This window comes from Pan paniscus, chromosome 5 (assembly GCF_029289425.2).
Source record: "Pan paniscus chromosome 5, NHGRI_mPanPan1-v2.0_pri, whole genome shotgun sequence".
NCBI lineage: Eukaryota > Metazoa > Chordata > Mammalia > Primates > Hominidae > Pan > Pan paniscus.
In genome coordinates, this window is record NC_073254.2 from 58,099,920 (window position 1) to 58,127,827 (window position 27,908).

Below are 27,908 nucleotides of genomic sequence, written 5' to 3' on the forward strand. Positions count from 1 at the left end.
AGGTCAAAACCAGTCTAAGCAACATAGCGAGACCCCATCTCTATAAAAAATAAATAAATAGGCCGGGTGCGGTGGCTCACGCCTGTAATCCCAGCACTTTGGGAGGCGAGGCAGGTGGATCACCTGAAGTCAGGAGTTCGAGACCAGCCTGGCCAACGTGGTGAAACCCTGTCTCTACTAAAAATACAAAAATTAGCTGAGCGTGGTGGCGGGTGCCTGTAATCCTAGCTACTCGGGAGGCTGAGGCAGGAGAATCACTTGAACCCAAGAGGCGGAGGTTGCAGTGAGCCAAAATGGCGCCCTTGCACTCCAGCCTGGGTGACAAGAGCAAGACTCCGTCTTAAAAATATATAAAAAAAAATAAATAAACCAAGTTTTAGCTAAATGTTTAACTTCCCGCTAGACTTTTTTAAGTCTGTTATTAAGTAACAAATAGGAATTTTACTTCTTTTCTTTCCTCTAATAGCATATCAAGGTGTTCAGGGCTGCTGAATTTCAGCTCTCAAAGTAGGCATTAGAGAAGAAGCCAAGTCAAATGAACAGGTTGTGCCTACCAGTTGTGTGGCCTTGACAAGGACTTATAATATTGTAGAAAGGACAAGGTAAAAAGCAATAGTAAAAGTGCTGTCATAAGACTGCATAATTGATAAATGAATTGTGCAGTAGAACAAACTTCACAAAAGAAGGGAGTATTTGGAGATGGATTTATAAAAAGGCATGGGATTTTGTTTTGAGATTTGGCAAAATTTGGAGAGTCAGACAAAAACAGCAAAGCAGTACTGATTTGGAGAACTTTTTAGCACAAAGAAGGGAAAGTATGAGATATTTTCAGTGAACTGGGACCTAAAGTAGTTTAGCTGCACCATATTGAGGAAGATAATGGAAATAGACTGAAAAGATGGTTTAAAGACAGATTACAGGGAGCCTCAAAGGCTGGGCTAAAGAATTTTGACTTTTTTTTTTGAGACAAGTCTTGCTCTGTTGCCCAGGCTGGAGTGCAGTGGCGTGATCTTGGCTCACTGTAGCCTCCACCTCCTGGGTTCAAGCGATTCTCCTGCCTCAGCCTCCCCAGTAGCTGGGACCACAGCTGCATGCCACCACGCCTGACTAATTTTTGTATTTTTAGGAGAGATGAGGTTTTACTATTTTGGCCAGGCTAGTCTCAAACTCCTGGCCTCCAATGATCCGCCTGCCTTGGCCTCCTAAAGTGCTGGGATTACAGGCATGAGCCACTGTGCCCAGCTGACTGTTTATATTTAGGTTATGTATTCCTTTTTTTTTTTTTTTGAAACAGAGTCTTGCTCTGTCTCCCAGGCTGGAGTGCAGTGGCACAATTAAGAGCTCACTGCAGCCTTAACCTCCTGGGCTCCAGCAATCCTCCTGCCTCAGCCTCCCAAGTAGCTGGGAGCACAGGCACATGCCACCATGCCCAGTTAATTTGCTGGAGTACAGTGGCACAATCTCGGCTCACTGTAACCTCTGCCTCCTGGGCTCAAGTGATCCTCCCACCTCAGCCTCCCAAGTAGCTGGGACTACAGCTACATACTACCACACCTGACTAATTTTTTTGTATTTTTTTTGTTGAGACAGGGTTTCGCCATGTTATTCAGACTGTTCTCAAACTCCTGGGCTCAGGTGATCCACTCGCTTCGGCCTCCCAAGTGCTGGGGCTACAGGAGTGAGCCACTGCACCTGGCCTTAATTTTTTTTTGTAGAGTTAGGGTCTTACTTTGTTGTCCAGGCTGGTCTCAAACTCCTGGACTCAAGCAATCTTCCCGCCTTGGCCTCCCAAAGTGGGATCATAGGTGTGAGCCATTGTGCCTGGCCAGATTATATATTCTTAAGTAAAGTTTTAGCCACGGAAGGGATTTATTTTGTGTTTGGGATTTTAATCCCCAAACAGGACAGCAGGTGTTGTACAATTGAATGTTTTATATACAGTTTACTTGATAGTTAATCAAGGACTTTAACCTTTTGGTTATGTTATTTTTAATCTTCTTCTCAAATTCTAACTCCCAGAGTAACTGAATTCCCAGAATATATGCTCTCATTTGTCCTGAACCTTTTGGAGAGCTACTTACAAAGTAGAATATCTTATGTTTGCTGCTAATTAGATAGTTATGATGTGACCTATCAATTCTTTGTCTCCTTTGTTATCAGCCGTAGTCTTGGAGGAAAGCTAGGGGCCTCTGTCATTGAGATCCTAGGGATAGAATACATGGGTGAACTGACCCAGTTCACTGAATCACAGCTCCAGAGTCATTTTGGGGAGAAGAATGGGTAAGTGATTCATTTTTTTTTTAATCATAACCTTTATGGAGATGCTATATTCAAATATAGACAAAACCATCTAGTAAAATCCAGACCTATCTTTAGGTTAACATTTGTTTCTTGAGATTATTTCACTGGTTCTTCTTGCTTCAATATCTTGGGTCACTATGGCCCATCAGTCTAGAGTAGTTTTTTCCATGTACCTAGGTGGTTGATAGATAAGATTTGTTACTTTGATGCCTGAGTATATACTAATTACATCATTCATGCATGCTGAGATGCTATATTCTCTTAAAATCCTTGTGTTTAATGCCCTAGCAAGCACACACACATTTTGGGATATGAATCAGTGGCTTGCTTGGCATTTTTCCAAAAATACAAATGATGACTTGGCTTTAGAAAACAGAACCAGTGTTCTCATTGTCCATATATTGCACTGGAATTCACTGAGAAGGGCAGGGGTTTTGTCAGAGGTCCGGTACACTAAATTTTGGACAAGGTTTTCCTTTTTCATGAAAAAGATAAAAGGGCAATATAATATAGTTATTTGGTTTTGTTTTAACAAGAATAATCATTTAATTTCACCTTAACGTTTTTTGCTGGTCTTATTAGGTCTTGGCTATATGCCATGTGCCGAGGGATTGAACATGATCCAGTTAAACCCAGGCAACTACCCAAAACCATTGGCTGTAGTAAGAACTTCCCAGGAAAAACAGCTCTTGCTACTCGGGAACAGGTAAGCTGGCATTCTTGACAGAACACTACCTCTTTTAAAGGGGTCAGTGGGTAGGTTTTGGTAGCTGTGGAAGGTTTAATAGGTTAGAGGAGACCTTTATAAAGTATGAAGAAAACAGATGTTCTGTCCTTGGGTTGAAAATTGACTAGTTTATGATTATTACTTTTTTCTCTTTTGTCTATCGAAATAAAATGGAATTTCTCATTTGTTTAGTAGATGGAGACTTGGAAAGCCTAGGATATTATGCTTCAAGTTTGGGTCTTGTCTTTTTCTCAGAGCTGGAACATGCTTGAAAGTCACCTGATGGCAAACAAGCATGAAAAGAAAATGAAAGGCTTGAGCTAGGGCAGGACAGAAGGACTGGGAACATTTCTATGATCTGGTGATCCTTTGATTATGGGGAGTCTTTGGTGCACAATTCTGTTTGGGAGAAAAAAAAGAACAAATAACACCATCTAGTTCTTAATAGACTTCGAGTGTTTAAATGAAAGATTAAAGTCTCAATACTTTTTTAGGTACAATGGTGGCTGTTGCAATTAGCCCAGGAACTAGAGGAGAGACTGACTAAAGACCGAAATGATGTAAGATTTTCTTTCTTTATTCCTGGGGTGGGCTTTGCAATTTACATATCAGCTGCTCTTTACCTTATGGAGCAGGAACAAAGACAGAAAAAAGTATTAGCGTAGGAAATATCCGTTTTCTTTCTTTCTTTCTTTTTTTTTTTTTGAGACATGGTCTCACTCTGTCTCCCAGGCTGAGTACACTGGCACAATCATGGCTCACTGCAACCTCTACCTCCTAGGCTCAAGCTCTCCTCCCAACTCAGCCTCCTGAGTAGCTGGGACTACAGGTGCATGCCACTACAACTGGCTAAATTTTTTTATTTTTTGTAGAGACAGGGTCTTGCTAGGTTGCTCAGGCTGGTCTTGAACTCCAGCCAAGGAAATTTTAAGAAATCTTTTTAAATTTTTTAATTTTCTAATTTTTTTTTGAGACATAGAGTTTTCCCTCTTGTTGCCCAGGCTGGAGTGCAGTGGCATGATCTTGGCTCACTGCAACCTCCGCCTCCGGGTTCAAGTGATTCTCCTGCCTCACCTTCCCAAGTAGCTAGGATTACAGGCACACACCACCACACCCGGCTAATTTTTTGTTTTGTATTTTCAGTAGAGACGGGGTTCTACCATATTGGCCAGGCTGGTCTTGAATGCCTCACCTCAGGTGATCCGCCCACCTCAGCCTCCCAAAGTGTTGGGATTACAGACATAAGCCACCACGCCCAGCCAGTAGTGGCAGTTTTAAGCACATTTTATTGTGTATATTTGATGTTTACAACATGATGCTACGGGATACATATAGTGAAATGGTTACTATAGTGTAGCAAATTAACGTATCTATCATTTCACATACTTTTTTGTAAAAAAAAAAAGTAGTTAAAATCTACTTAAAATCTCTAATAGAATTTTATTAACTATAGTCCTCACTTGTACATTAGCTCAATAGACTTGTTCACCCTACGTGTCTGCTACTTTATATCCTTTTACTTACATCTCCCCATTTCCTCCTCCCCTCCCCCATCCCAGGTAACCACTGTTTTATTCTCTATCTCTGTATATTTGACTTAAAAAAAAAAATTCTGAGCATTGTACATTTTTCTTTCTAATGTTAAAGACATCTGACGATTAGTTTCTCTCCTTTTTTTTTTTGAGACTGAGTTTCGCTCTATCGCCCAGGCTGGAGTGCAGTGGAGCAATCTTGGCTCACTGCAACCTCCGCCTCCCAAATTCAAGCGATTCTCCTGTCTCAGCCTCCCGAGTAACCGGGATTACAGGTACCCGCCACCATACCCAGCTAATTTTTTTATTTTTAGTAGAGACGGGGTTTCACCATGTTGGCTGGGCTGATCTCGAACTCCTGACCTCAGGCGATCTGCCCATCTTGGCCTCCCAAAGTGCTGGGATTACAGGCATGAGCCACCGCACCCGGCAGTTTCTCTCTCCTTTTTAAATAGCTTTATTGACATATACTTTACATACCACAAAATTCACCCATTTAAAATAATTCAGTGGTTTTAGTATATTGCAGAGTTCTACAACTATTCTACAATTTTAGAGCATTTTTATCACCCCCCAAAAGAAATCCTGTGCCCATTACCAGTCACTCCCCATTTCTCTCCCAGCTACCCCCCAGCCCTAGGCAACCACTACACTGCTTAACTGTTCTGGACATTTCATATAAATGTGGTCTTTTGTGAAAATATGTGGTCTTTTGTGACTGGCTTGAAGTCTTTCACTTAATATGTTTTCAGGTTCAGCCGTATTGTAGCATGTATCAGTACTTAGTCATTTTTTGTTTGTTTTGTTTTTGTTTTTTGAGACGGAGTCTCACTCTGTCACCAGGCCAGAGTGCAGTAGTGCAGTCTCGGCTCACTGCAACATCCGCCTCTCGAGTTCAAGTGATTCTGCTGCCTTAGCCTCCCGAGTAGCTGGGATTATAGGCACGCGCCACCACGCCCAGCTAATTTTTGTATTTTTAGTAGAGATAGGGTTTCACCATGTTGGCCAGGGTGGTCTCAATCTCATGACCTTGTGATCCTCCTGCCTCAGCATCCAAAAGTGCTGGGATTACAGGCGTGAGCCACCACGCCCGGCCAGGACTGACACCTTTTTATGGCTGAATAATATTCTATTGTATTAATATATACCATATGTTGCTTATCTACTTATTAGTGAATGGACATTTGAGTATATTTCCACTTTTGGCTATTATGAATAATGTTGATATGAACATTCATCTACAAGTTTTTGTGTAGACACCTGTTTTCTTTTCAGCATATACCTTGGAGTATAATTTCTGGGTCATATGGTAACTCTATGTTTAGCATTTTGAGGAATCGCCAGACTGTTTTCCACAGTGGCTACACCATTTCACATCCTTACCATCAATGTAAGAGGGTTCCAATTTTTCCACATCCTTGTTACTGACTTTTTAAATTTTAGCCATTCTAGTGGGTGTGAAATGGTATCTCATTATGGTTTGGCTTACATTCTCTGATAATCTTTTCATGTGCTTGTTGGACATTTGTATATCTTTGGGGAAATGTTTGTTGAAATCCTCTTCCTGGGCCGGGCGTGGTGGCTCAAATTTTTGGAGGCCGAGGTGGGCGGATCACCTGAGGTCAGGAGTTCGAGGGTAGCCTGGCCAACATGGCGAAACCCTGTCTCTACTAAAAATACAAAAATTAGCTGGGCGTGGTGGCGGGCACCTGTAATCCCAGCTACGCAGGAGGCTGAGGCAAGAGAATCGCTTGAACCTGGAGGTGGAGGTTGCAGTGAGCCGAGATTGCGCCATTGCACTCCAGCATGGGCAACAAGAGCAAAGCTCCACCTCAAAAATAAAAAGAAAAAACAAAAATCCTCTTCCCTTTTTAAAATTGGGTTGTCTCTTTATTATTGAGTTTTAACATGTCCCTTGTCAGATACGTGATTTGCAAATATTTTCTCCCATTCTGTGGGTTTTCTTCTCACTTTCCTAATGGTATTGTTTGATGCATCCTCTTCTTTTGAAATGTCTTGGAGTTCTACAAGTCAACTGTACATGTCAAGAATAGTCCAAAACTGCTCGTTGCTCCTTTTTAGCTGGAATAGGTGGTAAATGTTTGTTCCTTTGGTAGGCATCATAAAGAGGGATTTGATCCAGTTGCGTTATCGCCCTTTTCCGCTTTTGCCCACTAGGTGGCACTTGTTTCTCATCTCTCTGTATGTCCCTGGGGCCTTTCTTTCCACTTTTTTTTCCTAAGAGACAGGGTCTTGGCTGTCATCCGTGCTGGAGCACAGTAACACAACCTTAGCTCACTGCAGCCTTGTAGCCTCAACCTCCTGGGCTCAAGTAATCCTCCTGCCTTAGCCTCCCACAGTGCTGGGAGTACAGGCATGAGCCACTGTGCCTAGCCTTTTCTTCCCACTTTGTATCCAGTGGGGATCCCTGAAAATCTATCCTTTAAGCGTCAAAGGACTTTATGCCAAAAATAATTCAGGACATAGCAGATCCTATCACTTCACTGTTTAAAACATTCCAGTGGTTTCCCTTCACACTTAAGGCATATTAAGGAATTTTTTAAAAGTAATTCTATAAAGCCAAATATAATCTAATTTCTTGCTACTTCTCTGACCCCATCTCTTATCTTCCCCTCACTTATTCTAGTCTCCACTTCACTGGCCTCCTTCCCTTTATCTAACACACTAAGTAAGCTCTTACTTTAGCACTTCCCGTTTCTTTGCCCTGGAGACTCTTTGTTCATATATTCTTAATATTTGCTTCCTTGATTTATTCAAATCTCTGTGCATGTATTACATTCTCCAGGAGGTCCTCCCTAGTTACCCTATCACAGCAGCAGCCTCCATCACTCTCTGCCTTATTCTGCTTTTCTTCATAGCACTCATCTCTGTGGTCATTTCTGTTACATGTCTATTTTTTATTATCTATAGTTCCTACTACAACATAGGATCCATGAGGACCTGGACTTTATTTTGTTCTCTCCTGCATCTCTAGGCACTGTCTAGGCATGCAGTTATAGTTGAATAATTTTGGTCAACAAGGACTCCTTTATAATTGCTAATTTGTATTCCCTCAAGATATATAAATCCGTACAAATGTATTTTTTATCCAAAAAGTAGTTCCTGCTCTTAGCTTGTTTGCCTTAGGGCTACTTCTTCTCACTAGCATCTTTTGATAGGGGTCCCTTATGTAGAATTTTCACCTTCTTATATTTCTGCCTCTTGACCATTATGTCTCAGTTTGCTGAGATTACAGCATTCAGATGCTTCAGACTTCACTGAAAAGTGAGTCATGATCTTGCTCTCTCAAGGCAGGCTCACTACATGGTATCTTCTCTAGATAAGCTGTAAAAAGGTGTTGGTAGAAACTTCTGGAATTGGTGGCGAATGTTTGTTTACCATAAGAGCCCCAGGGCAGAAAAAAAGATATGACTCGAAGCCTAGTTCCACTTTGCTTTCAGACAATTACTTACCTGAAACCTTCCTTCAGTCACAAAATAGTATCTAGTATTGTAGATATTTGTTATAATTTCCTGCTTAGACACCATGAAAAACATTTAGGGGAGTCCCATTTTCATTTGTGCTGTCCCGTTCCCATCATCTGTCAAAACATCCTAGGATACTCCGATGTTCCATAATCCAAATTATGTCTTCTTCAGTTACTTTTTACACCCAGAAATAGCATTAACACTTTTTTGTGGAACCATGTAATCAGATTTCTATTCAGAAAATGCATTCTGTTGCATATAGATTCTTTTTTTTTTTTTTTTTTTTTTTTTTTTTTTTTTTTTTGAGACAGAGTCTTGCTCTGTCATCCAGGCTGGAGTGCAGTGGCACCATCTTGGCTCACTGCAACCTCTGCCTCCCAGGTTCAAGCAATTCTCCTGTCTCAGCCTCCCGAGTAGCTGGGATTACAGGTGCCTGCCACCACGACTGGCTAGTTTTTTGTATTTTTCAGTAGAGATGGGATTTCGCCATGTTTGCCAGGCTAGTCTCGAACTCCTGACTTCAGGTGATCCACCTGTCTCAGCCTCCCAAGGTGCTGGGATTACAGGCGTGAGCCACCATGCCTGGCCTCTTTCTATTTTTTATATTTTATCTTTACTCTTTGCAGAACTCAGTTTACCTTTATTCTTGACTTTTAAACTACTGTTTCCAAACCATTGTCACCCTGGTTCTTTTAATTTCCTCTCCTGCAGTTCAGTACCTAGAATTCAGATGCTCCTCATAACTTTATTTCTGGTCTCCATCCTTTCCCACCCACAGAATGACAGGGTAGCCACCCAGCTGGTTGTGAGCATTCGTGTACAAGGAGACAAACGCCTCAGCAGCCTGCGCCGCTGCTGTGCCCTTACCCGCTATGATGCTCACAAGATGAGCCATGATGCATTTACTGTCATCAAGAACTGTAATACTTCTGGAATCCAGACAGAATGGTGAGTTCTTTTCTAGCTCATCTTCTCAGAATAGATGATGATTCTTAGCTCTGTCTTAGCTCTACAAGACATAATTTTTATCATAAAGTTCCTCATTGTGTCTAATCACTCAAATTTTCACATGAGCTGAATTTCAGAAGATGAAATATGCTTTTATGTACAGATTAGTCCTTCAATGAGGTAAAGGGTAAATGTCATTTTAAAGTTATTATTAAAGTATCGGCCGGGCGCAGTGGCTCACGCCTGTAATCCCAGCACTTTGGGAGGCTGAGGTGGGTGAATCACCTGAGGTCTGTCTCAGTTCTACAAGTAGTAGGAATCTCTGTCTTAGCTCTACAAGTAGTAGGAATCTGAGCTCTTCCATCTGGGATAGACTCTGACTCAGACTACCAGTACCTGTTACTCTGGGAGAAAATACAGTACCAACCTCAGAAACAAGACAGCTCAGCACAGATCCTTTGCCGACAGCTGATACATTCCAGTTCCCAGGAGGTTAGACCCTTACTCTGTATTGGCTTGGTCAGGGAAATGACCAGTTGCACTTGGAGAACAGAGCTCAAATTTCAAGGATACATTTGGGAACTTCAAACTACTTGATTGTTCTATCTTAAAAGCATATTTCTTGATTATAAAGGTGACCTGTGTTCACTGATATTCTCTATCTGACATCCCAACTCAGTTACAAGCTCCACTGTTATTATACCAAATGTCATATTCATTAGTAAACTTCACTTCTGTTGGTCATGAAATATAAGCCTCTTTTTGGAGCATCTTCATTTTCTGTCCAGATATTAATGATTTTTAGGATTGGAATCCTTTAATTGCATATTTAATAAAGCCCTTACTTTTTTTAAAGTATTCCAAATTCACAATAGAAATATAATTATGAGAGAGAGGTAAGTCAGTTGCTCACTTACAGATGTATATTGAATATTATACAAAATAAAATCAAAGTTTAGTTAATCGCTTATTACTTATCTAAATATATTGGCAGTATAATTATGTGTACAGACCTATAATATGGTGGAGTCTCTTAGTCTTTGTTCATAGGGCCGGGCGCGGTGGCTCACGGCTGTAATCCCAGCACTTTTGGAGGCCAAGGCAGGCAGATCACCTGAGGTCAGGAGTTCAAGAGCACCCCAGCCAACATGGTGAAACCCTGTCTCTACTAAAAATACAAAAATTAGCCAGGCATGGTGGTGGGTGCCTATAATCCCAGCTACTTGGGAGGCTGAGGCAGGAGAATTGCTTGAACCTGGGAGGTGGAGGTTGCGGTGAGCCGAGATTGCGCCATTGCACTCCAGCCTGGGCAACAAGAGTGAAATTCCGTCTCCAACAACAACAACAAATAAATAAATAAATAAAGTCTTTGTTCTGAGAATAATTTACTTAATACTTCCTGATATATTTATTTTCAAATATTGAAGTTTTACAAAACCAAATAACAACCGTGGTACTAATGTACACATGAAACCTTATTTGAAAAGTTATAAATTGACAAACTATAACAAATACTACTCACCAACGGTGTGAAACTCCGTGATGCACAGGGAAGCATCAAAATTATCTGATTATAAGACTGTCCCAAAGCATGAAACCTGAGGATATTGGGATACTTTTTTTTTTTTTTTTTTTTGAGACGGAATCTCGCTCTTGTCGTCTAGGCTGGAGTGCAGTGACGCAATCTCGGCTCACTGCAACCTCTGCCTCCCGGGTTCAAGCGATTCTCCTGCCTCAGCCTCCTGAGTAGCTGGGATTACAGGTGCCCGCCACCACGCCCGGCTAAGTTTTGTACTTTTAGTAGAGACAGGGTTTCTCCATGTTGGCCAGGCTGGTCTCAAATTCCTGACCTCAGGTGTTTCACCCACCTTGGCCTCCCAGAGTGCTGGGATTACAGGCGTGAGCCACTGCACCCGGCCGATAGTGTAATAATAACTTTAAAATGACATTTACCCTTTACCTCATTGAAGGACTAATCTGTACATAAAAGCATATTTCATCTTCTGAAATTCAGCTCATGTGAAAATTTGAGTGATTAGACACAATGAGAAACTTCATGACAAAAATTTCTGATTTTTTTTTTTTTTTTTTTTTTTTTGAGAGGGAGTCTGGCTCTGTCACCCAGGCTGGAGTGCAGTGGCGCAATCTCCGCTCACTGCAACCTCTGCCTCCCGGGTTCAAGCAATTCTTCTGCCTCAGCCTCCCAAGTAGCTGGGTTACAGGCGTGTGTCACCACACCCAGCTAATTTTTGTATTTTAGTAGAGATGGGGTTTCACCATGTTGGTCAGGCTGGTCTCATACTCCTGACCTCATGACCCACCCGCCTTAGCCTCCCAAAGTGCTGGGATTACAGGTGTGAGCCACCGCTCCCGGCTATCACAAGAATTTCTTAAAATGTTTCTGAAATTGGGACTAGTAACGAAAAGCAGTTGTGGAATTTCATTCTCTAGAAATTCCAGAGTGGTAAGTCAGTCAGGGTTAGGTAATGCCCTGTTTAAAAACGGGATAATGGCTAAGAGGATTTTTTCAAGTCTTTCTAGTCTAAATATTCTAAAGCTTTTTGTTGTCCTGAATAAAATTTCTTGCCCCAACCCTGAATTACAGCAGTTTTCCAGCGGTACCTTATAAAAAACAATAATCTCTAGCTGTCGGGAGGTGAGTGGTTACTAAATTAGTGGTTCTCAAGACATAACATCAGCATCACCTAGGAAATTAAATTCTCTGTCATCCCAGGTCTGTTAATCTCTGATACACATTAACGTTTGAGAACCACTGCAGTAAAGAATAATTTCTGTGGCAGAACCAGAATGCTAGTCATCTATGGATTAAATCTGTCCTATGGTGAAATAAAACAGATACAATTCATGGAATTAGCAATAGGTCACTATTTTAATCTTCTAAATTGCTAATCATCTTATTTCTTTACTTTCTGTATAGGTCTCCTCCTCTCACAATGCTTTTCCTCTGTGCTACAAAATTTTCTGCCTCTGCCCCTTCATCTTCTACAGACATCACCAGCTTCTTGAGCAGTGACCCAAGTTCTCTGCCAAAGGTGCCAGTTACCAGCTCAGAAGCTAAGACCCAGGGAAGTGGCCCAGCAGTGACAGCCACTAAGAAAGCAACCACGTCTCTGGAATCATTCTTCCAAAAAGCTGCAGAAAGGCAGAAAGTTAAAGAAGCTTCGCTTTCATCTCTTACTGCTCCCACTCAGGCTCCCATGAGCAATTCACCATCCAAGCCCTCATTACCTTTTCAAACCAGTCAAAGTACAGGAACTGAGCCCTTCTTTAAGCAGAAAAGTCTGCTTCTAAAGCAGAAACAGCTTAATAATTCTTCAGTTTCTTCCCCCCAACAAAACCCATGGTCCAACTGTAAAGCATTACCAAACTCTTTACCAACAGAGTATCCAGGGTGTGTCCCTGTTTGTGAAGGGGTGTCGAAGCTAGAAGAATCCTCTAAAGCAACTCCTGCAGAGATGGATTTGGCCCACAACAGCCAAAGCATGCACGCCTCTTCAGCTTCCAAATCTGTGCTGGAGGTGACTCAGAAAGCAACCCCAACTCCAAGTCTTCTAGCTGCTGAGGACCAAGTGCCCTGTGAGAAGTGTGGCTCCCTGGTACCGGTATGGGATATGCCAGAACACATGGACTATCATTTTGCATTGGAGTTGCAGAAATCCTTTTTGCAGCCCCACTCTTCAAACCCCCAGGTTGTTTCTGCCGTATCTCATCAAGGCAAAAGAAATCCCAAGAGCCCTTTGGCCTGCACTAATAAACGCCCCAGGCCTGAGGGCATGCAAACATTGGAATCATTTTTTAAGCCATTAACACATTAGTGCTGCCCTCAGGCTTGCCTGTAGGATTTAATATTTTTTATCTTTACAGATCTTTAATATTTTATCTTTACAGATTTCCCTGAGAAAGGGAATTATGAAATTTTTAATACAAAAAATAATCCATTTAGGTGCTGAGTTACGGTCCCATCTCTTCACAGGCATGGATTCTAATCCCACTGCTGACAGAGATGTAAAAATTCATCCTACCAGAGTTTTTAATCTTTAGCATTTAGGGAGGCAGTGTCATAAAGTAAAAAGTGTGTGGGCCTTGGAGTCTAAGAGACGTGGTTGCAAACTTAGCTCTGCTTATTGCAATGAGGGCCTTGAACAAGTCATTTTCTTCACATTCTCATCTGTAAAATGGAGATAATACCTTACAGATTATTGCAGATTAATAACAATGTATTCAAATTATGTAACTCGGCTGGGTACAATGGCTCATGCCTGTAATCCTAACACTTTGGGAGGCCGAGGCAGACAGATCACCTGAGGTCAGGAGTTTGAGACCAGCCTGGCCAACATGGCAAAACCATCTGTACTAAAAATAGAAAAATTAGCCAGGCACGTTCCGCGCACCTGTGATCCCAGCTACTTAGAGGCTGAGGCAGAAGAATTGCTTTAACCTTGGAGGCGGAGGTTGCACTGAGCTGAGATCATGCTAGTGCGCTCCAGCCTGGGCAACAGAGCGAGACTTCATCTCAAAAAATAAAAAATAGGGGCCAGGCACAGTGGCTCATACCTGTAATGCCAGCACTTTGGGAGGCCAAGGTGGGCGGATCACGAGGTCAGGAGTTTCAGACCAATATGGTGAAACTCCATCTCTACTAAAATTACAAAAAAAATTATCCGGGCGTGGTGGTGCATGCCTGTAATCCCAGCTACTCAGGAGGCTAAGGCAGGAGAATCACTTGAACCCAGGAGGCAGAGGTTGGAGTGAGCTGAGATCATGCCACCGCACTCCAGCCTGGGCAACAGAGCGAGACTCCATCTCAAACAAAAACAAGAACAAAAACAAACATAAAGTTGGCACAGAAAAGGGACCAAGTTTAAAAAAGGGTTTTAAATGTAATGAGACTTGCATAGTTAAAAAAAAAAAAAAGGGGGATTTTTTTTCTTTTTTTTCTTTTTTTTTTTTTTTTGAGACGGAGTCTCCCTCTGTCGTCAGGCTAGAATGCAGTGGTGCGTTCTCAGCTCACCGCAACCTCCGTCTCCTGGGTTCAAGCAATTCTCCTGCCTCAGCCTCCCAAGTAGCTGGGACTACAGGCACATGCTACCACACTCAGCTAATTTTTGTATTTTTAATAGAGATGAGGTTTCACCATGTTGGCCAGGATGGTCTCGATTGCTTGACCTCATGATCCGCCTGCCTCGACCTCCCAAAGTTGCTGGGATTACAGACGTTAGCCACCGATCCTGGCCCCCCCAAAAAAAGGATTTTAAGAAAAACTTCTCTTGGCCGGGCGCAGTGGCTCACGCCTGCAATCCCAGCACTTTGGGAGGCCGAGGCGGGCGGATCACAAGGTCAGGAGATCGAGACCACGGTGAAACCCCGTCTCTACTAAAAAATACAAAAAAAATTAGCCAGGTGCGGTGGCAGGCGCCTGTAGTCCCAGCTACTCGGGAGGCTGAGGCAGGAGAATGGTGTGAACCCGGGAGGCGGAGCTTGCAGTGAGCCGAGAGCGCGCCACTGCACTCCAGCCTGGGTGACACAGCGGGACTCCGTCTCAAAAAAAAAAAAAAAGAAAAACTTCTCTTTAGGCTGGGTGCGGTTCCTCATGCCTATAATCCCAGCATTTAGGGAGGCTGAGGTGAGTGGATTGCAGGAGCTCAGGAGTTCGAGACCAGCCTGGGCAAGGTGGCGAAACCCCGTCTCTACTAAAAAAAAATTAGCTGGGCTTGGTGGCAGGCGCCTGTAATCCCAGGTACTTGGGAGACTGAGGCAGGAGAATTGCTTGAACCTAGAAGGTGGAGGTTGCAGTGAGTTGAGATCACACCAATGCACTCCAGCCAGGGTGAGAGTGAGAGACTGTCTCAAAAAAAAAAAAAAAAAAAAAACAAAAGAAAAACTTCTCTCTAGCTCTGTGACGGGCAGTTCAGATAATACCTTCACCAGATTTACCTGTTTTCAGCTGAATAATGTGAGATGAAGCCTTGAAACCCTAAAAGTGATATGGTAACTAGGGCAGGTCTTTCTGTACATAAAAGTGACTTAATAAACAGTGAATTTCATACAGGTAAACCCTATTATACCCTCAGTTCTAACCATTGGCCTATCTCTTGCGTTTTGTTCTAATGTAGAATTAGATTGCTACTTGACTAGTTCAGGAACTCTGTTTAGATCTGATAAGTCATAATCAAATCTTGCCAGGCATGGTGGTTTATGCCTGTTATCCCAGCACTTTGGGAGGCCAAGGCAGGTGGACCACGTGAAGTCAGGAGTTCAAGACAAGCATGGCCAACATGGCGAAACCCTGTATCTACTAAAAATACAAAAATTAGCCGGGCATGGTGGTGGGTGCATGTAATCCCAGCTAGTTGGGAGGCTGAGGCAGGAGAATCACTTGAACCTGGGAGGCAGAGGTTGCAGTGAGCCAAGATTTCCACTGCATTCCAGCCTGGGCGATAGAGTTAACTCTGTCTCAAAAAAACCCACTAGATCATCTCTAGAACATTGCTACTCCCAAGTATGATTTGAGGAACAGCAGCCTCAGTATCACCAGGGAACTTATTAGAAATAGTCTCAGCCTCACCACTATTCCCACTTAATTGTAATCTGATATTAACAAGATTTCCCAATGTGGGTCAGGTGTGGTGGCTCATGCCTGTAATCCCACACTTTGGGAGGCCAAGGTGGGCGGATCACTTGAGGCCGGGAGTTTGAGACCAGGCTGGCCAACATGGGGAAAACCCATCTCTACAAAAAATAACAAAAATTAGCTGTGTGTGGTGACGCATGCGTGTAATCCCAGCTACTTAGGAGGCTGAGGCAGGAGAATCACTTGAACCTGGGAGGCAGAGGTTGTAGTGAGCCGAGATTGTGCCACTGCACTCCAGTCTGGGCAACAGAGTGACACTGTTTAAAAAAAAAAAAAATTCCCAATGTGGGCCGGGTGCAGTGGCTCATGCCTGTAATCCCAGCACTTTGGGAGGCTGAGGCAGGTGTATCACGAGGTCAAGAGATCAAGACCATCCTGGCCAACATGGTGAAACCCCGTCTCTACTGAAAATACAACTGGGCGTGGTAGTGCACGCCTGTAGTCCCAGCTACTTGGGAGGCTGAGGCAGAAGAATCGCTTGACCTGGGAGGCGGAGCTTGCAGTGAGCCCAGATCGTGCCACTGCACTGCACCCTGGCGACACAGCAAGACTGTCTCAAAAAAAAAAAAAAATTCCCAATGTGTATCTTAAAGTTTGAGAAATGCTGATCTAAAAGATACTAATGACCAGGTGTGTAGAGGACATTTTCTTAAGCCCTTAAGTACAAATTTAAGAGGTAAGTGCTTCAGCCATTAGGGTTACTGGCTTGTTCATCTTTCCCACTGAGTGTAAATATTTAGCTTAGGGTTTAAAATTTGTTATGTAGCTTTTTGCACTTGTCCATGTTTATACTACTGTATTATTATTATTATTTTTTTGAGATGGAGTCTCGCTGTGTAGCCAGGCTGGAGTGCAGTGGTGCAATCTTGGCTCACTGCAACCTCCGTCTCTCGGGTTCAAGCAATTCTCCTGCCTCAGCTTCCCGAATAGCTGAGACTACAAGCGCGCACCACCACGCCCAGCTAATTTTTGTATTTTTAGTAGAGACAGGTTTTCACCATGTTGGCCAGGCTGGTCTCTATCTAGACCTCGTGATCCATCCGCCTCGGCCTCCCAAAGTGCTGGGATTATAGGCATGAGCCAACACGCCCAGCCTATAGTACTGTATTCTTATTCTCCATTCTTGTGTGTGAAAAGTCAGCTCTTTTGGCTTTTCTGTTATGGGGAAACTTGAATTACACAGGGAACCCAACTGAAGAAGATGAACTGAAGTAGGTGGCGCTGGGTGAAGTGGGCCCAGAGAATGGTGTACACATCCCTCCCATACATACACCCAAACTTCTTTTTTATTTTTTTATGTGACGGAGTTTCTCTCGTCGCCCCGGCTGGAATGCAATGGCACGATCTCGGCTCACTGCAACCTCCGCCTCCCGGGTTCAAGCGATTCTCCTGCATCAGCCTCCTGAGTAGCTGGGATTATAGGCATGCACCATCACGCCTGGCTAATTTTTGTATTTTTAGTAGAGATGGGGTTTCGCCATGTTGGCCAGGCTGGTCTTGAACTCTTGATCTCAAGTGATCCACCCGCCCTGGCCTCCCAAAGTGCTGGGATTACAGGCCTGAGCCACCAGGCCAGCCCCAACGTCTACTTTTTATTTTATTTATAAATTGGGGGGGGTTCTATATTTAGTTTGAAGAGGTGGGGAAGATTTGAAAACCACTAGATTTACCAGGAAATTTTTTTCTTCAAAAATATTTTCTGCTTTTATGATACTTGAATATCTAATAAAAGACAATATTTAGCCAGTCACAGTGGCTGATGCTTGTAATCCTAACACTTTGGGAGGCTGAGGTGGGTGGACTACTGGAGCCCTGGAGTTCAAAACCGGCCTAAGCCACATGGCAAAACAGTCTTTACAAAAAATACAAAGATGGTGGCTTATGCCTGTAGTCGTACCTACTCAGGAGGCTGAGGTTGGGAGGATCACCTGAATCTGGGAGTTTGGGGCTGCAATAAGCCATGATTGTGCCGCTGCACTCCAGCCTGGGTGACAGTCTGAGACCCTGTCTCAAAAAAAAAAAAGTGGCCTTTTCCCCCTAACTAGCTATGTAGCTTCTTAAAGGCAAGGATTCTTCATAGTGCTTTGCACATGATAGGTGCTGATACTCATTGGATGAATGTATATAGTGAAGAATTTTAGATCTGATTACCACAATTGGGATCATAAACATGTATAAACTCCTTGGGAGTCTGCCTTATATACTTTTTATCCCCCTAAATGTTCCATTAATGTTGCAGAGAGGCTCACTAGTTCCTGGAGATGTCTTATTAAGTACTGAAATGTGATTTTCCAAAATTTTGTTTACAATACAGGCAAAAGATAAGTAAACTGTGGACAAAGCTTTCATCTCTATCAGCAGCTATAGAGAGAAAGTAAACAGCTTAGCCCCTAATACAGGAGGAAGTTGTTCAACTACAGGCTTGTTAGTAGCAAGTTAAACCAGTTACATTTTATAAAACAGCCTGAGTGGTAGGGAAGCTATCACTTTAATACTCTAGAGGCAGAATGCCACATAGGACTTTGGGTCACATATTTCTTTTCCAGGGTCTCCTCAAAATGCAGTTTCTATTTACAGTTGACTTTGGCCCCTATTTACCCATAAAATGTCAAAATCAAGTAGTATGAACATGGAAACAGGAACAGGGACTAAGGTTTGGTCAAGTGGCCCTCATTGTTCCAAGAGTAATTTAGGCTATGTAAACTTGAAAAATATGGGACCAGATTACCTTTTGTCTCTAAATTCTACTCTTCTTTAAGTAGCTGGCACTGTATCTCTGACAGGGCACAGAAGTGGGCTCCTTACTATTCTGACCACTAGCAAGTGGCCAACTCTTCAAATACAGGGTAGCTACCTATTTCACGTGAAAGGCCTCAGTACTCTGCTCACTTGAACTACGGAAAATAGGCCACAATACTTGGTTACAATACTGGAACTCTGAACCTATGTGGAGGAGAGAAAAACAATGGTGAACGAGATACCAGCTGGGCTCTTTCCACATTCAGGGCTCAGCAGTGTTGGGGTTTCACTTGTCTCTAATCCTGAAGAGGTATCTAGCCCTGGAAGGAAGCTGAGCCTGCAGCTAACGCATAAGCACAGTGTATTCAATAAAACATTTTTATTCTGTACAATATATATGTGTATTTAAATATATATACATATGTATATATATATATGCACAGAGAAACCTCAGCCAACAAATCCCTGAGTCCATGGGAACCCAGGACACTAACAAAGGGAAAGGAGAGTCCATGCCTAAAGAGTAGGAAATATGGCAACATCTTTCCCTTTCCTCCTGGTTCCCTGCAACAGAGGGAAGGGAACAGTCACTACAAATTACTAAAACGAGGGTTTAGGTGGGGCAGGAAAGTGGGGTGAGAGTGGTAGAATGGGGAACTCAGATGCCACCAGTCTGGGAAAGTAAAAGATTTGATCCAGCATGAAAGCCAACACGACCGCAGAGGAAAAAGACCAGACTGATGGGCATGCAGCTGGCCTTTGGTATATGCCAAGCCTTTGCTTGGTAGCCCCACGCCTGGGCCAGCACAACAAATAGCACCTGTGGGGCCTATAAGCCGGGAGGGGATGGGGGAGATAGGGACTGGGGAAATGGCCCTTGAGTGAAGGAAAGGGAGATAAAGCTGAGGAAGAGGCCTCAGGCCTCAGCACAGGGTGGCAACACTACCATTCACTGTCCCTGTGCCATTTCTTCAGACTCTGGGCCGCCACCACCACCAGATGGCCAAGAGCAGATAACCTTTTGTCCACAGCCAGGTAGAGATGGGCAACTTACATGGCCTTGAGAAGAGGTATAGAAAAAGGAGTGCTTTTGAGGGCTACCCCCTGTTGTGACAATTCCTGAAGTGCAGAGACCACACCAGCAAAACATGCCCAGTCTTAGTAGTGGGGACGAAGAATTGATGAGTGGATCCAGTCAGCTCCGGCAGACAGGCCACAGGGTTGCCAGGTTTGATGAGCCAACCAGGTGAGCACACAGCTTCTGAGCACTGCCCTGAATCCTGTCTTCTCCCTCAGGACTGCCCTTTCCTGGCCACACCAAATTTGGCACCTCTCCAGAAAGTTGGCAGGGAGCAAGTGGCAGACAGCACCCCTCTCTCCCTAGCCTATTAACACACAGAGCCGCCAATGGCAGGGCAGCATGGCCAGAAGTCACCTTATATATTGTAGGGACAGCAATAGAACTGTCCCTGCCTGAAGGGTTCAGAAGCCCATGTTGGCCTGGGCTTCTCCTGCTGTAATGGCTTGTACATCAGTGACATGGCCGATGCCCTTGGTGACACCCTCCCGGAACAGCAGTTTGGCGCCCACCTTCAGGTACTCTGGGTGTTTCAGGAAGCGGAAACGTACCACTGCCTTCTCGCCTGTCCGCAGTTTGTCCTGCAGCAAATAAGTGGTCACTCCCCTGGCCAGTGCCTTCTGTCCCATTCTCTGCCAGCCGTGGCTCTCCACCCTCCAGAGGCCTATCAGGCCGCTACCCACCCTAAGTGGGGTTTTATTCCCATTGTGGGATCAAGGAGTTCTCTGCCAGTCTGGGGCAGGCCTCCCTCTTTTCTGACCTCTGGAGAAATGGAAGGCCAGGTCCCTCTCACCTTGGCATGGATCTTTTCCACCACTGCCGTCTGACGTACGTTGCCCACGTGTACTGTCACCTGGAATCCTCGTCGGAAGGTGGTGGCATGGAAGAGTAAGACTATCTCTGCCTCAAACACCGAGCAGATGGTAGGATTCATCTCCGGGCTCACCATCACCATGCCCTGGGGAGGAACAGACCCCAGGCCCAGGAAGGGCAGCTCTAACATCAGACTCTCCCTCCCCAGCCACCCCACACCCTTTATAGCTCCTGAATTTCCTCTTCCTCTACACAACTCTAAACACAAAGACCTCAAAAGACAATAATCAAAACTCTCAGAGGGAATGAGTCTTTACCCACCTCCTACGTCCTCTAGCCCATCTAACGCTTCACATTTTTAGGGTCCTGAACACTAAAAATAGTGTTCACTAAAAACAGTGTAACATAGTGATTCATATTTAGTTATCTGTACCTCATGAGTACGTTAAGCTGTTTTTATAGTCTATGTAGCTAGACCAGAAGCTTCTTGGGTCAGAGAGTGTGTTTCCTCTGAGTTTCTCTGAAGCACCTTAGATAGGTGCTCATTCAGTAGCCAGTCTCCTAGGCACTTCTCTTAGCGTTCCCTCCCCAACCCATGCACCCACCTCACCTTGCGAAGCAGTGCACGGTCAAAGTCCCCAAGCGCCAATGTAGCAGCCTGACCAGCTCGCAGCACACGACAGGCAGAGCGGTTGCGCTGGATGCTGCATACTCTCAGCTCCAGGAAGCAGCCATCATCCGTGGGGCCCACCACCAGCTGGTCCCCCTCACGGCAAATCCCACTGCAGCCCAGAGGGCAGGTGGCACAGTGTCAGCCAAGGTCCCCATACCTACTTCTCTATTAGGATCACCCAGAGCATTCCTTCCCTTCTAGGGTTGAGTCCCTCAAGTGGGGAAGAACCCTAAATTCTGACTTGGATGTAACAGGGCTCACTGCCAGAGTTCAGAATCAGAAGACTAATTTCAGAAAAGGCCAGCAGTGATGGTGGACAGAGAGACACTTGCTGGTTTAACAACACCGAACACCTAACCGCTGAAGGAGCAAGTTATCCCCTTGGGTTTCATTCTCTGCTTTGCAGAGGCTTAGGCCAGCCGCGTTGGCTCACACCTGTAATCCTAGCACTTGGGGAGGCTGAGGCAGGTGGATCACTTGAGGTCAGGAATTCAAGACCAGCCTGGCCAACATGGTGACGACCCCGTCTCTACTAAAAATACAAAAATTAGCCGGGCATGGTGGTAGGCGCCTGTAATTCCAGCTACTCAAGGCTGAGGCAGGAGAATTGCTGGAACCCAGGAGGCAGAGGTTGCAGTGAGCCAAGATCGCTCCACTGCAATCCAGCCTGGGCGACAGAGCGAGACTCTGTCTCAAAAGAAAGAAAGAAAGAAAGAAAGAAGAGTCTTAAGTGACGTCTCTCATTTCCCTGTGTGAGATGAAGTCAGTTGAATACACTCTAGTTTTCTTCCTGGAGCCCAAGACCCACACTTCTCTCTCAGGGGCCTGGAGATTCCCCAATAGGCAGCAATACTGTTTCTTCCCTCCAAAGCCAACAGACTACCGTTCTCCAGCTCTTCTGATAGTGAAAGCCTAATCTGCAAATAAGCATGTCCTTTAAGTGGGTTCCGTTCAATTCCAGGGTCTCCTCCTTTGGGCCAGGATGTCTTTGAGTATATGGGTGAGGGCTGAGTGGGGAGGGTAGCAAGCAAGACAATTCACCTGGAAAGTGTTCCTCCAACAACAGTCCCCACCTCTGGTACTGTGTAGATTTCATCCACCTGAAGCCAAAGAAAACGCTATCAATGGCCTGCCAAGTAGGGCTGGTGGGTCCAAAATCTCTAAACAGACTCTGGGTTTGGTCAGAAGCAGCCCCTCCCTGTTTCCCAGCCTATTAGATGTTTGGGCAGTCAACTACCTGGAACTCCGTCAGCTGCTGCATGAGTTCCTCCTGCTCTTTGCTGTTGGTGAGTGGCGGCAGAATATTCAGAAAGACTTTGAGGAGGTCCAGACTCTCTCCAGACACACTGGACAATGTGAAGATGGGGGTGACACTGTAGAGGGAGGCATGGAATGGACAGATGAAGACAGTCCAAACAGGAGGCAGAGGCCAGAGCCCCATACATGGAAAGGTGAGCTTTGTTCTTGGCTGGGGGCCCCTCTCTCCTGTCTGCAAATGGCTCAGGAACTCTGGGCCTTCTTGTGAGCCAGTCGAGCAATGTCACACAAAAAGCCCATCCCAGAGCCCAAGGGAAACAGCAAATACCTGGTATAGCACTTCATCCCCATGGTCCCAGGCATCAGCAGTGCTCCAGGTTGGCTCAGGAGGAGGGTCAAGCCCTTTAGCAAGATGCCCCTCCACAATCCCAAGCTGAAACACCCGCAGAACTAAGCCAGAACTGGTCTGGCCCTGGAGGAGTAGGATATCATGCTTCTGGGCCCTGGGCTCTGTGGCAGCCTTCCTAGTGGATCAGGGCTTTAGAGTAAGGTGGGCTTACTTGGGTGACTGAGCAAACTGCTGGGCAGCAGTGACGGCATCATCCTCAGAGGTGACCAGCATGGGGACCTTGTGGCAGCCAGGCTGCTTGAGGACCCGCTCCAGCTGGCGTACTGTCCTCTCCACTGTGGTCTTGGCACATAGGTCGATCTTGCTGACCACGATGAAGAAGGGCACTTTCAGGGCCAGGGCCAGCCCCAGATGTTCCCTTGTGGTGCCAGCTGCCTCATAAGGACAGCAAGCAGCAGGAGAGAAGAGTGAGAATGCAGGAGGGAGGAGAGGGAAGAAGAGGAGCATTGGTCTGTCTCCAAGATTTGAGGCCCAGGGTAGGAGAGTCAGCACCCCCCTTCAGCCCTGTCCCTGCCCTAATGCCTCGTACCAATCCCAGTGTTGGCACTGACGAGGAGCAGGGCGCAGTCGGGGCAGTATGATGTGAGGCCAAAGATGGTGGTGTGTAGGTACTTATGGTGGCCTGCCAGGTCGATGAAGGTGATCATCTTGGAGCTGCTCTCACAGATCTCTTCTGCTGTCCGTGAGTCGCTGTAATTCACCACCTGGCCCAGGGCCCAGGGCCCTCAGTGCCTCCTGCCAGCCCTTCCAACCCCTTCAGAGTTGCCAGGACCTAAACCATTCCCTGGGTGACCCTGCCTCTTAATCTTGACCCCATTTTTTATTTAATTTAGTTGATTCCCCATTGATTTCCTAAGAGGGGCAGAGCTTGTTCACAGTCCCCTCAGGGCATTCATCTATACTATTTCAAAAAGTCTCCACACTCTACCCCCATCCTATGTCCTTCACTACTACCATCCCATCCTCAGAGTCTGGCCCCATTGGGTCCCATTGATCCCATGCACCTCTCCCTTGCTGTTAAAGCCCAGGATCTCGAAGCTGATGCTGGAGGTTCGGCCAGACTGAATCTCATGCAGGTGGCGGAAAAGGTTGAGCCGAGCCCGGCCCCGCCCATTGTCCAGCTCTCCCTGGGTCAGGACTCCAAGCAGAGTTGACTTCCCGGAGTCCACATTCCCCAGGACGGCCACACGGAGGTCTAGGAACTGTGGATGAATTGCCAGAGATAAGAACTCCAATCTCTCACCCCTCTAACTGAAGACTGGGTCAAGGGCAGTGACGCTCCCTAGGGAGCAAGTGATGAACTGGAAGCCCCCAGGATCCCAGGCCAGGAGACAGCCTGCCACCACAGGGCCCTTCCACAGTGTGGACATGAGAGACAGGGATGGGTGTGTGCTCACCTGTTGGTTGTCAGGGACCTTTCGTACTAGCACCTCGGTGATCTTCCGGGGCATGTCGCTATCATAATCCACTTCTCGCTCTCGAAGAACGGTTATGTCTGCCCCAACCCTGTCACAGCAAGGCCACAGCTGCCATATCTCACCTGTCCTTCTCCTATTCCAGGCTCGCTCTGGACCTACAGACTTCCTGCACCTCCCACAGAGCTCCCAATACCTTAGTGCACTTCCTACCACCCTCCAATCTATTCCTCATTCACAGTTCCCTTTAAAACAAATATACATATCTTAATTCAAGGAGCAAAACAGCCTAGGTCCAGTGAGGAGGGGACCAAAACACTAACCCTCCCCACTTCAGCCCTTTGTCAAGAGAAGGAAAGTCCCACCTTGGCCCCTCAGGCCCTAGGTAACTGGGTATGCATGGGTCCCCCCAAGTCAGGTAAAGGAGAACTGGTGGGGAAGGGGAAGCATACTTCTCTGCCATCCGGTGCAGGGTCTTGAGCGAAGCTCGCATTTCCTCCTCAGCCAGCCCCACCAGCAGCCCATTGTCCTCTACCCCAATCTGGTAGACGGCCTCACCACGTCCCTCCTGGAGCCGCCACTTCATTTGTGTCACCAGGTGCTCAAAGCGGTACTGGGATGGATTCACCAGCTTCAACTTAGGGCAAGTGGGGTATCATAAGGTGAAATCAGAGGTGTTCCTCCCAAACCTACATGGTCCCCACCTGTTCTGCTGCAAGGACCAGGACTTTCTCTTTCCACTTAAACTCATACCTGATCCCCCTCCAACAGAACGAGGTACAGAGCCCTTAACCTGAACCATATCCTTAAACTGCTATAATTATGAAGTTGGAAGGCTCTCAGAGAACTTATCCCATGCTGGTGGATCACCAGAGGTCAGCAGTTTGAGACCAGCCTGACCAACATGGAGAAACCTCATCTCTACTAAAAATACAAAATTAGCCAGGCGTGGTGGCGCATGCCTGTAATCCCAGCTACTTGGGAGGCTGAGGCAGGAGAATCTGAGATTGCGCCACTGCACTCCAGCCTAGGCAACAAGAGCAAAACTTCATCTCAAAAAAAAAAAAAAAAAAAAAAGAAAGAAAAAAGAAATTATCCCACACTGGCAAGGACAACCTACCCCAGCCCCTGCTTTTCCCCAGCCTAGGACTCACTTTATATTCAATGTTTCCATCTTCAGCCTGAAAAGAAACAGTGAGCAGTTACCATACACTGTACAGACCCAATCCCTACTTCCCCTCAATTCCCACTGGGTCCAGGTAGCTAACTTGAGAAAGCAGGAAGCCCCACTGGCACTTGGTTAGGCAAGTGCCTGTCAAAGGTCAGTGGCAGACAAGATCCTCTATTCACCCCCAGCATGGCCTCTGTGAAGGGAAGGCCTATAAGGACACAAGGAGTCACCCATTTAAGCCAGGAACAGAACACTGAATCAATCCATTCTTTGATCACTGGCAGCACGTTCTTCCTAGATGCAAGATCATCCCTTCCTCCCCACCTCCAGGGCCTCAAACCTGCTTTTCCCAGAAGTCTATGTCTCCTCTGTGCCCAGGCTGTTAAAACCTTTCTTTGTCACTGGTCTAGGAAACACCATTTCCTCCCTGCCTGCCCCTTTCAGCTGATGTCATCTAGAGTAAGAGGCTGCAAGAGGTTCTGGATCAGAGCCAAAGGGTGAGCTCAGCAATGGTCACTACAAGCCTGATGACCGAGAAGATCTAGGTGAGAGAGGAGAAGAGCTCCAAAGCTGGGGCTGAGAGGAACAGAAAAACTCAGAAAATGTAATGAAGCGGACAGACTCGCTATGGCCTTTACCTCTTGCCCCCTAACCTCAGTGGAGGTGAAATCCTGAATCCACCCCACAGTCTCTTCTAGCTCCAGTGGGTAGCGCAGCACAGAAGCACCCTGTTACCTGAGCCTTCCCCTCCCAGGTACAAAGGGATATGGGATTTGCCTGTTTGGCCAGTCTGCATTTTTCTACCCGCCTCTCTGGATATTTTATTTTTCCTCTTCCCTTCCTGTCATCATTCCATCCGTTCAAGGCTGTCTGGCTCCCAGGCCCTAATAGGTCTTCACTCATAATCTCCACCTCATGGTGTGTTAAGGAGATTATTTTTTTTCCCCATCAATAAAAACCTTTTAATCATTTTTCTGGGGATGGGTGGCTTCAAAAAATGTGGTACAAGAATGACAGTCTAGGGCCCAGACCAATGGTTCCCAAAGTGAGGTCCTGGGACCAGCAGCATTAGTATCACACGGGAACTTGTAAGAAATGCAAATTCTCAGGCCCATCCTCACTAGTAAGAAAGAATCAGAAATTCTAGGCTGGGCACGGAGGCTCACGCCTGCAATCCCAGCACTTTGGGAGGCCGAGGCGGGTGGATCACCTGAGGTCAGGAGTTTGAGACCAGCCTGGCCAACATGGTGAAACCCCATCTCTACTAAAAATACAAAAATTATCTGGGCGTGGTGGCGGGCACCTGTAATGCCAGCTACTCGGGAGGCTGCAGCAGAAGAATCGATTGAGAACCCGGGAGGCCGAGGTTGCAGTGAGCTGAGATAGCCCTACAGCACTCCAGCCTGGGTAACAGAGACTCCGTCTCAAAAAAAAAAATAATAATAAATAATAAAAAAAAAAAATTGGCCAGGCGTTGGGGGCCAGCAATCCGGGTGATTCGATACACGCCAAAGTTTGATAACCACTGGCTTAGGCTGTGTGTGTGTGTGTGTGTGTGTGTAGTGAACATACTGCTCTTTTCCCGAGTATTGTGTGTGTGTCCGTGTGGAACATATTGCTCTTTTCCCGGGTACTCCCCTTCTCCCTGTGGAACAAGTTTAGAAGAAGTGGTGGTGACTGTCTGCCTCTCGTCCCAGGATGCAGTCTCTCTTCCCCTATGGCGGCACACGCAGTTGGTCGGTGTGCTCTTCCTGGGATCCCCTTTCTCTACTTCTCTCCTGGGGTAATCTAGATCAGAAGGGGGAGTCCTCCCTCTCCACTCTTCCTCCCTGAGGTCCTGTCACCTGAGAGTCCAGTCTCTGCCCTTCCTCTCTGGGGTCCCGGGACCTGAAAGAGGTGTTCTCCTCCCGTGCCCCTCCTCCCTGGGGTCTCGACACCGGAAGGGGAGATTAATTATCTGGGTCCCGCCTCCCTAGAGTACGGGGCCGGAAAGAGTGGCTTCTTCCCGCCCTACCACTTCTCAGGTGCTCACCTCGGGGGGCAGGTACGGGGGGTTGTTGGCTTTGCCCCCTCTGTTCCTTCCGTTCTTCTTCTTTCCCTTTGGCCCCCCGCAGCCGCTGCTGCTGCCGGCCCCCCTAGCCTTGAGGGTTCCGCCCACGGCCGGGCCCCCTCCGGGCCGGCAGCAGCCGCCGAACAGCTCCGATACCCGCGAGTCCATCCGCCGCTGCCGCCAGCCCCCCGCCCGGCCCCTCCCCCGACCGCCGCCGCCGTCGCCGCCGCCCTTACTGCCACTGCCGTGTCCGGCCGGCCTGAGCAGAGTGGGGTGGGGCTCTGCATAAGCTACGCCCCCCACCTCCCTGGCCTCCGGGTCGCGTCAGAAACAGCCGCGGGGCACCACGGGATATACAGTCCCCAGGCCTGGGAATTCGCTCAAATGACACGTCGCCGCCCTACAACTCCCAGGAGGCATCGCGGCGCAAGTGGCCGCGGGAGTCGTCGGAGGCGTGGGGAAGGAGCGCGCCTTGGCGCGCAAAGGCTTAAGGGAGCTGTAGTCTGACTTCCAGTCCTCGCGCTCTGTTCTTTTTCTAGGACTTGGGGGGAATTTAGAGCCTCGAGGCCTGGGGTGGGGACGCGAGGACACCAGCGTAGAAGAGCTTACATCAGAATCGAGCTTTGTGGGCGCTCCGGGATTTGGCCCTTTAGCG

The 27,908-nt window shown here is 46.3% G+C and overlaps 2 protein-coding genes across 5 annotated transcripts in view; one reads left to right on the forward strand and one right to left on the reverse strand.

The window, feature by feature from the left end:
- The window catches only part of POLH (DNA polymerase eta), a 42,466-nt gene extending 23,687 nt beyond the window's left edge, over positions 1-18,779 (forward strand). For 2 of the 3 annotated variants that reach the window (XM_034962157.3, XM_034962159.3), the window contains 5 exons: positions 2,161-2,280; positions 2,884-3,007; positions 3,523-3,588; positions 8,827-8,996; positions 11,935-18,779. In XM_034962157.3, the coding sequence (XP_034818048.1) occupies positions 2,161-2,280; positions 2,884-3,007; positions 3,523-3,588; positions 8,827-8,996; positions 11,935-12,832 (1,378 nt within the window). In that variant the 3' untranslated portion in view covers positions 12,833-18,779. Of the gene's footprint in view, positions 1-2,160; positions 2,281-2,883; positions 3,008-3,522; positions 3,589-8,826; positions 8,997-10,033; positions 10,385-11,934 lie in introns of those variants that run through there. The other variant, XM_063604910.1, reaches the window with a different exon arrangement.
- On the reverse strand, positions 18,752-27,524 carry GTPBP2 (GTP binding protein 2). Of its 2 annotated transcripts, XM_003833242.8 has the most exons (12): positions 27,236-27,524; positions 25,187-25,213; positions 24,485-24,669; positions 24,015-24,123; positions 23,622-23,819; positions 23,147-23,321; positions 22,769-22,988; positions 22,189-22,324; positions 21,993-22,051; positions 20,889-21,060; positions 20,259-20,423; positions 18,752-20,046 (listed from the first exon to the last, which is right to left on the reverse strand). In XM_003833242.8, exons 1-12 carry the CDS (start codon positions 27,419-27,421, stop codon positions 19,870-19,872), a joined length of 1,809 nt encoding a protein of 602 aa, XP_003833290.3. In that variant the 5' UTR covers positions 27,422-27,524; the 3' UTR covers positions 18,752-19,869. The 2 variants fall into 2 exon arrangements, with proteins under 2 accessions (XP_003833290.3, XP_063460981.1); XM_063604911.1 differs by lacking the exon at positions 18,752-20,046 and having other exon boundaries at positions 20,281-20,423; positions 20,884-21,060; positions 27,236-27,459.
- Positions 27,525-27,908: the final 384 nt, after the last annotated feature.